The following is a 9747-nucleotide window of genomic DNA, read 5'->3' on the forward strand; positions in this document are numbered from 1 at the left end:
TTGAGGGAGATATTAACCCTTTTATCCGAACCGCCCTTTCTATATACGTGCTTATAAATCGTAAACAACAAAAGATATAAAAAAATAGTTGAAATAAAAGTTATACCGTTTCTTGAGGTCTATAAGGCTGCGTGTAAGTTTTTTTTTTAATCATTTTTTTTGCAAAATTGAATTCCCCCTCCCCCTCCGTTTTGAAAAACTTTACTTTTTTTCAATCAATAAAAAAGTCTATTTATTATGAATTCAACGATGTATTATAGTGTATAGTTGTTTTAATTATTCCGCTGGAATTTTTGATTTAAGTTTTTTGATCTGTCTGTATTGACCGCTAACTCAACTTATACTTGCAACGTTGATAAGATCTTTGATAAGAACTATTTTTCCATTCGTTTTACATGTCATTTTCATAATTGCAAGATTAATTTTATCATCATATGATGAAGTACATTTATTGTGTAAGCCTTCTACAATATACAGAGTACTTCCGATGTAGTAGTACAATTGAAAAAACGGTTAATCTACATATAAAAATAAGCTGAAAATGTAGAGTAAGAGTTTTTGATATAGTAACACTCATTCATCCATACTGTGTTCGTTAAATCCGCTCCTATACATATTTCGCTTATTCTGACTTTAATTTTTATTAGAATATAATATTATTGTACATGTATATGTATAACAACCAACATTATTCGACATAGCTTTTACAGTAGTGAAATTCTTCAAAAAAGTGTTTGAAACATAAATATTTTTTACACCAAGCACAACGAAGTATAGCTAATTCTCCGTATATATCGCACCGATGAATTTTGTCAACCTGTTTTGTAAAACAATAATCGACTGGATTTTCATAGCGTTCCGGACGTTCTTCTATATATCCACTTTTATACCACGAATGCTTAAACAAATTTTGGAATCTAGGTGAAGACAACTGATTATGGACAAGAGATTGGAGTTTTATGACATGATTCAATAAAATGACCTGATCGGAAAAAGTTTTTACGAAATTTTTCCATATTCGAAAACCAAGAACATCAAGAGGCTGTAGTCTTCCTGTCGTCTTTTTCGGTATCGTCAGAAAAAGTAGTTCTTTTCCTTCAGGTACAAGATTTTGCAAAACATTTGGACAGTGTTCACTCCATGAATCAAGTAGGAGAACGCTTCGGGATCCCACGTTTGTTAAAAATATTTCAGTAAATCAAGTTTTAAAGTGCTCTGAAGTTAATTTGTCAGATTTTGAAGCAGAAACATGAACATTTGGAGCATTGAATAAACTTTCTTTTACTCTTGGTCCGAACTGTCCGCTTGATTCCTTTAAAACTATGTAAAGCGGTGAAAGCAATTTTCCATTTGCAGATACAGTAGGTTGTATGGTATTGTTACGTATCCGTCTCGGAAATTTCCTTATATGGTGTTACAAACCCTTCTCAAAAAATTTCCTTATATGGAATCGGATGGGTGCACTCGACACCAACCGCCTTCTAGAAAATTCGAGACCATCGCAAAGCAAGGGCGCGGTCCTACGGGTCACGTAGAGTCAGTCCCCACCACTCTTTTACTCTAATTTTTGAGTATAAAAAGGGTAGCGACAAGGGCACCTCGGGTCTAGTTGAAGTCTAGAATCAGTTCGTTACACGTCAGTACGTTCTTTTACGGATAATCTCTGCAACGAGGAAACTCTGCGAGATCGGGTATTCAAGTCCCCTTCAAGCACTCACAGTAACTATACAGTACGTTGTCTGCTGTTAAGCATTATTTTAATCGTTGTAGTCCGCCCCCGTTTGCTCGCGTTCGTGAAAACCGAGAAGGATTAGATTCTTGCTTCGCGGAATCGAAACTAATTTCTATTTATTCAACTCATTTAAACTTGCGACCTAGAGTTTAATTCATCGAACACCGCGACAATTACACACAACAATTGTAAAGCCCCGGAATAGAGAATAAACTCACATTATTTTTAACTTACATTCTATTATTCAATTATATTTACTATCCAAAAACCCACTAAGGTGTACCTTTACCGCTCGAGGTACATCAATCAAGTTACGAGACCTAATACTAACGCTTCCTGCGGCTCCCTACGTTAGCCATACGTAGGTTCGTCCGCATATCACGCTCCTGAGGCTCCCTACGTTAGCCATACGTAGGTTCGTCCTCCACTCTACACCTTTCCTGTGGCTCTCTACGTTAGCCATACGTAGGTTCGTCCACCATAGCCAACCTCCTGGAGCTCCCTACGTTAGCCATACATAGGTTCGCCTCCACGTCTACTTCCTTAGGCTCCCAGTGTTAATAACAACACTGGTCAAGCCATTAACAAATACCATATACCTAAATTAAGCCCCGGCTACGCAGCCGCCCCCTCCGGCTCATAACAGTATAACTATGAGTGGTTGATGATATGGATGATATGGATGATATGGATGATAGCGTTCGACCAGAATGAAGTTCTAAATTAAAACCACTTTCGTCCGAATTAAATACATTTTCTACACCATAACTATTAATATTCGGTTTCACGACTTGAATAAAATTATCGATAACTGTATTTATTTCTTGAGAATTTTCACGTTCCCGGTAAGTTACAAATTTTGTTATTTTACGCGAAACTATTCCATGCAGTTTTTAAAATTTAAATATCCACCATTTTCCTGCTTTAAATATTGGCAAATCAATGTTTTCTTTTGCTTCTAATGTCCATTTTCGGATATCAATATCATGGACTATGGATCCTCTATCAAGAGCATCACGAAATATCGAAAGAGTAAAACCCGAAATATACAATAACTTATCTCTTCGCGTTCCACCTGCTCCGACGTATTTTTCCCATCTGTACAACTGTTCACGTGATCGAACCTTTCGAATATTATGTTGTACTGCTTTAACAGCTTTCTGTTTACCTGGTGTACTTTTCCAAAATTCTACCGCATTCTTCTTATATTCCAAGTCGACATCATCTTCTTGTTCCTCTGGAATGCAGACGTCTTCTTCCTCTACAGCTTCATCGTCAGTATCCGCAGCATCAAATGGTGGATCTACAATATCTGCTTCTACTGGTCTTGGCTCTTCAAAGTCTAAAGTTTCATCCTCTTCAGCAAAAAACGATTGATCTTCAATGCTTCTTGTTATAATACCTTGTAGTGTTTCGTATAATGCAACTTCTTTGTAATTGACTGGAGTCAGTGCAAACTGCATAAAATGAGATGTAGTCAATAGCAAATTAATTACATTTGCAGGATTAATATACACCATTTTGCTACAGAGCATGACTCGAGAGCAACCTACTGCCACACGTTCTTTCGATACTGGTTAACAATAACTGCATACGGTCTGTTTTGATGTATACATATAATATGTACGGTGTACGTACGTTAGTACAACGTATCATGCTATTATAAGAAACTATCGTGAGGTACGCACGTCATTGCATGTTTTGAACGTGTTTCGGGAATAACATGTTTACCTTTCTAAAAAATATCATACGCCTACAATATATGGCTTGTTATTGCGATTTTATATAAACGCAAATATATTGTAAAACGTATATAGGTTCTATCAACGTCGCAAGTGATGTAAGTCGAGTTAGCGGTCAATACAGATAAATCAAAAAACTTAAATCAAAAATTCCATCGGAATAATTAAAACAACTATACACTATAATACATCGTTGAATTCATAATAAATAGACTTTTTTATTGATTGAAAAAAAGTAAAGTTTTTCAAAACGGAGGGGGAGGGGAATTCAATTTTGCAAAAAAAATGATTAAAAAAAAAACTTACACGCAGCCTTATAGACCTCAAGAAACGGTATAACTTTTATTTCAACTATTTTTTTATATCTTTTGTTGTTTACGATTTATAAGCACGTATATAGAAAGGGCGGTTCGTATAAAAGGGTTAATATCTCCCTCAAAGTGAAAAACGGGCACCAACGAATTACAGTTATCTTCATAAATAGGTCTAATAAATATTTATGCAAAGTTTCATCAAAATCGGAGTGTATCAGTCCCCGATGTTCCCTTGTAAGTGTGATTGGTCTTCTGTAAATATGTACCTAGAACATGAAGAACAAGCCGGGGGTATTCTAAACTAAAATATTAGAAGTGATACTTACTGGTTTTCTTTTATGATATTCCTGTTTAATAGTTTTTGTCCTTCGGTCATTGTATTGCGGACAAAGTTCTTCCACATAGCCGGGCTGATACTGTCTACATTCTTCTGCGATGAATTCTCTACATCCGATATATGGTAATATACGATGTATAATATTAGTATTTTTGAGGTAGGGATTTAATATGCGCCAAAACTTACGGATATGCCTCCAGACTTTTAATTTTTGTTCGTTGATTAATTTGTTCATGACATCTGTTTTTATACTCGAACAGGGTGGACGTGATGATGCAACATTTTATATGTTGTATTCGAATATTAGGATGTTTTTTCTTTATAGATGTTGATTGTGATCTACTTTAAAACAGATTCAGCAATCTGAAAAGCAAAATTTTTGGACTAAAATTCCTTATGGAACCGTAGGGTCGGCTCTCTCCTGACCTCGCTCCGCTTCCTCCATCATGGCGATGACGGATTCGCAAAAGTCCGCAACCGCCCTTCACTGCCTCTCGCCGGCGAACATCTTCTTAACTAATGCCGACGGGGAGAGGTCTGTTCCTACTTCGCTCTGCAGGGCGTGACGAGCCCGCGCGAACACAGACCAGTGTTCCAATGTGTGTTGCCCGGATGTTGCTCTTCCAATCCGGCACAGGTACTCACCGAAACAACCATGTCCGGTAAGCATCTGGGTGATCCATCCCTGGCCGCGGTCCCGCCATTTCTTCATCACTGGCAGGACCGCCCCGGCTGCACGCTGGGCGATGTCGCCACTTTCGATGACCGCACACCGCCACCAACCCAGGGCTATATGCCGGGCCTGGCGCCTTATTCTCTCAACCTCCTCGCCTGGCGGGGGCCGCTACACGCGGAAGGCATGCAGACGCCAGAAAACTATGGCGTCACCCTCCGCCTGAAATTTGAAAGGGACAACCCCCGCCAGGGTCATCGCCGCCTCATAGGAGATCGTGCGATATCCCCCCACGACACTGATGGCCACCCTCCTCTCAACCCAGCGCAGTCCCGGGACGTGGACGAGTCGCATCGTAGGCGCAGCGAATGAATTGCATCAATCTTGCTGCGCCTCCGCCTGAAACCAAACTGCGACTCGGCCAGGTCGGTGCCCTCTCGGGACAGATGCTATTCGAGGCGGGAAGCCAAGATCCTCTCGATCAGCTTCCCTATTCGCTTCTCTGCGACGACAAGCCGTTAGTCAGCGTTTAGCGTGCGAAAGCCAATTATCAGAGATCTTAGAAAAGTATAGAGAACGATATAGAGAGTTAAGAGTTGTAAAAAGCGGGTTTGTGAAAGCGATTTGCGTGGGTGTGCGACATTGGTAAACCTCTTGAATTATTAAGATTATCAAGTTTGAGTCCCGGTAACGGTACCTTCTCTATCGCGCATTTATCCGCAATATTCTTGCAACCCTTTTCCACGTCGCTTTCACGATATCCCTTACTTTACCCCCCTTTCTCGACGTGTAACGTAAAGAACCCCCTCCAAATCCTTCCACCCCGAGATTCCCTGCCCTAAAGAGTCCCTTCCCTGCGTACTCCCCCGCGTATTGCGTACTGGCCGACCACGGTCGAGTCGCGAATCCCCACCTTTGTAAAGACACCCCGCTTTCCTCCTTTCCCGAAACGCGAACGTGGCTGGCGCCTAACGGTATTGCTTCAGCGCGAACCCGCGATGTGATCACCGGTCGTTATGGTGTAACGCGGGTTACCACACCACGAAGTATCGCACTTCCTTATTACCTTTTACAATAATAAGGATATTACCTTCAGAGATGATATACTATTGATGCGTTTAATTCGATATGTATTATACAAAATGTTCGTGTGTGAGAATGTTTGTAGATGACTTGAACAGAGATTACGAAGCTGGGTCGGAGTGTATCTATTGGAGGATAGCGAAAATTGACTGATTGCTTTAGAGTTCTGTCTGAGACTGTTCTTGTTCAAGTTCTGTAAGAGACTGACGAATTCAGTCCCCTCCAAGTTCCAAGACGTTTTTCTAGAAGCCGAAGAGAGAGCCCAGCGAGAGAGGCGTTTACCAAAAGTGACCAATTAGTAAACGTTTGGGGTTTAACTAATGGCAATAGGTCGAAGTGTTCAGCAAATCAGCTCGCTGGAGAAGTCCCATGTAAGCCCGTCAAAACGCCCAACAGCTGCGATGCACGTGGGAGTCTTATGGTGCATGTTTGCACAGAACCGGCGATACCTCCAAGGCAAGGGCGACTGTGGGCCCAGAAACCTCTGTGTGGGTTTGATATATGGTCTTGGTCACCGGTGGTGCCTTGGGGCAGAGCGCAATGACGGTTCATGACCGTTGTTGGGTCAGTATAACTCGCAGTGACACGTGCACAGCAGAAAGGGCTGTTTGGAACACGAAGGAGAAATCATGAAAGAAAGCTAAGCCGAACCAAAAGAAAGGTTTGGGCCTTTGTTTGGACTGGCTACGACTCATGCACAAAAAACGTAGGAAGAGCCCGTAAAAGATTGTAAATCGCTTGTCGCGAGCTCGTGGACAATACGAATGTCCGAACTGAGTGTTCTGAATTTACGGGCCTTATCCTGAAGAGGATCTGTTTAATCTTTACGTTTAACACGATAATTGCTTCGATACGTGACAAACTACCACTCCGACCAGCTTAAGATCTTTTCTAATAATCAAGAAATAAGTTATTGAGCATGACCGACCGGGCTTCTAAATTGGTGCGATAAATTCATCAGTTCATGAATTTATCGTTGTTACCATCTGTACAAGGTACATAGAAGGCAAAACGGACGTTGTCTTATGGTGAGTTTATTGCTCCCGATGGTTAAAACCGTAAGATTGTTAAAGGTAGAAAACTGCTATTATAGATCCGCGAGCGGTATACTATGCCGCGTAACAGGTATTACGCTTAAAATGTTGTATAGAGTACACCCCCGCATATATTGTAACGTGGTGCCACGCGTGCCCCCCCCCCCCCCCCTCGCGTTCCAATTGCCGAGATCTCCCGACTTTCGCCCGCCACACGTCTGTCCCTGCTGTTGGGTCGAAACAGATCCCAATTCCTTTTAAATATCGCGCGGCTGATTTGACCGTTGTAAGGCCCTGAGACGGGTGCGCGTCAAAAAAATTTTTAACGTCGCTATGCGTCGCCCACGCTGTGGGGAAAGGGTAGGTAGGTCTAGGGCGGTCGAGCGTACCGTTCGAGGGCCCTACACAGTTCATTCTGATTCTCAAAAGGGCACAGTGTAACATTTTGCATTTATTCAGTGTTCGTTGAATTAGTGAATTCTTACCGTTTTGAAGAAGCAGTTATCATATTCATAAAGGTACGTAACTGCAAAATCAGCATTTACAGCTCACAATACACAATACAAAAGCGGCCGTCCATCGGTCCAGCTGATGACGACTACATGTCGTCATTAATACACTTTGCTTCCGTGTATCGGTCAAGCCGATGACGATTCCATATCGTCATCAATTACGCACTCCCTGCCGTCAATCGGTACAGTCTTTCAACAAATCAATTCTTAGCAAATACATGCTAAACGCTACCGTCGAACGGTACTGCTTACGACGACCGTTGCCATACTGACAATATGCGATCATTTACGATCCGATCTGATTACATAAAGAATAATCAGCCAAAATCAAAACATACACAAGACACACACCTCACATTGATACAAACAAATTATCAATAAATATACTATTTTATCGAGGTTTTTTGGCCGCAAGGTCTTTTTTACCTCGGGGTATGCCCCCAAATATTGTGTTTATTTATTTATTCATTTACTTATCATAATGTCTTTTCCTTTTACATGAATCACGGAGCTCAGACAAAAAGTTTGAGTTTCAACGCTACACTGCAATACCCCTTTCCCTAATACTATCTCCTTTTCCCACCCGCCAGTATCGGGACGATAGAGGCGACGGAAGACCCTAGAATACGACGCTGCCACCACCGTCAAAGGAACTCTGTCCCGTGGCCGACGACGACCCTACCGCCCTCACGGAAAGAGCGTCCTGCGATGGGAAAGAGCGACAACTGTACAACCCAAAAGGACACCGTGGGGCCATCTACCCGTCGAGTCTGAAGACCCTCAGTCTGCAGCCAGCATCGCCGAGCCTCCGTCAGCCCTATCGATCCCGATCGCGTTTCGGCGTCTAACGACATAGAAAGTCATTGTATAAGAGAGATAGCGAATAGAGAGTTTGAAATTTGTAAAAGCGATTTGGTAGAAGCGTTCGTGAGTGTACATGTGTGTGTGGCGTGTCCAACATATTGGTGAGCCCCTTATGTTATCTGTTGTAAAGTCAATTCGCGTAACGGTTACCTTCTTCGTCTGTGCATTATACTCCGCGATTTCGCCTTACCCCTTCTCCCCCTTATTTCAACCCCTTCTCGACCGCGTAACGTGCGAACCTCCTCAGAACCCTTCCACCCCGAGATTCCCAGTACTAAAATTTCCCCTCCTCGCGTACTCCTCTGCGAAGTGTATGACGGCCGACCTCGGTCGAGCCGGGAGTTCCCGTTTTGTGTAAACGACCCCGATTTTCCCTTTTCTCGATCGCCTCGCGAACGTGGCTGGCGCCCAACGAACCATTCGATTTTTTGTAAGACGTCATCTCAGAATTGTGCTACATTGTATAAAGTGCGCCCACGAAAAGGGTCACAATATATAGAATATATGCACTATTGATCTCAATGTATAGTAATGTATAAGTTAATAAATAGTTATGTACACGTAAATTAGATATAAACTGTTAACAGAAGATCAGTATAATTCGTCAAATTGTAAGATCAGATTAATAACTTGAAGATTAAGAATGATAAGCCGTAATAGAGATTCTAAATAATCCTCGTAATGGATGCACGTCCAAAAAAATTAAAATATTAAATATAATAATATCTTTATCATACATAAAACAAATATTTGAATAAATAGTCTATTTTTTACTGAATTTCACTTCTAATTTAATTGTACATATTGATATCAATAATATCGCTACTTTATTCGCAATTGATGTATATCGATACTTTGGTTGTTGATACATATCGATACCAAATATCGATGCAATTCAGCAATATGCCCTTCACTACTGGGCATGCCTTTGTTTTCAAAGGGTCGTGAATTTGTGCCTCAGGAATGAGCGCCATCTGCTCTATTCTAATATAAAAATGTGAGATACTTCGCACTACAGCAGTCTAACACGCGTTGACAGTGTGGCGACCGGCCCACCACATACGCCGCTGTCTTTTCCTTTTTCTTCTTTTTTCTTTTCCTTTCTTCGTACACGTCGGGTCTGGTCAATTATGCATTTAGCGACCAGACCCGAGCGAGTTAAAATTTCTATTATCTCCTTTCATGTTTGTTTCAGGGCCTTGCCCGGGCCTGGGTGGTGTCAGAGCTCTGTCAAACATCGTTAGAGACAGCACTGCAATAAACTAAGAGTGCAGAACGGAGTTGATCAAGTCAATTTCATTATACACTACCTTTCCCACAACAGTAACAGAAGATTGCTTCGGTACCAAGGACTGTACTTCTTTGCTTAGAGTCTTGAGCTGAGCGTTGCCATATCTCAGTATACAAAGAAAGAGAATACGTTCAATGAAATAAACTGAAAAAGATACATGTTAAA

The 9747-nt window shown here is 41.5% G+C and overlaps 1 protein-coding gene across 1 annotated transcript; it reads right to left on the reverse strand.

Annotated features, from left to right (window-relative positions):
* Nucleotides 1–688: 688 nt before the first annotated feature.
* On the reverse strand, nucleotides 689–3252 carry LOC143305943 (uncharacterized). The gene is given in 2 exon segments (XM_076691277.1): nucleotides 689–1377; nucleotides 2382–3252. Coding segments are annotated over 2 exon segments (1560 nt in total).
* Between the last annotated feature and the right edge of the window lie 6495 nt (nucleotides 3253–9747).

Source organism: Osmia lignaria, chromosome 12 (assembly GCF_051020975.1).
Source record: "Osmia lignaria lignaria isolate PbOS001 chromosome 12, iyOsmLign1, whole genome shotgun sequence".
Classification (NCBI taxonomy): Eukaryota; Metazoa; Arthropoda; class Insecta; order Hymenoptera; family Megachilidae; genus Osmia; species Osmia lignaria.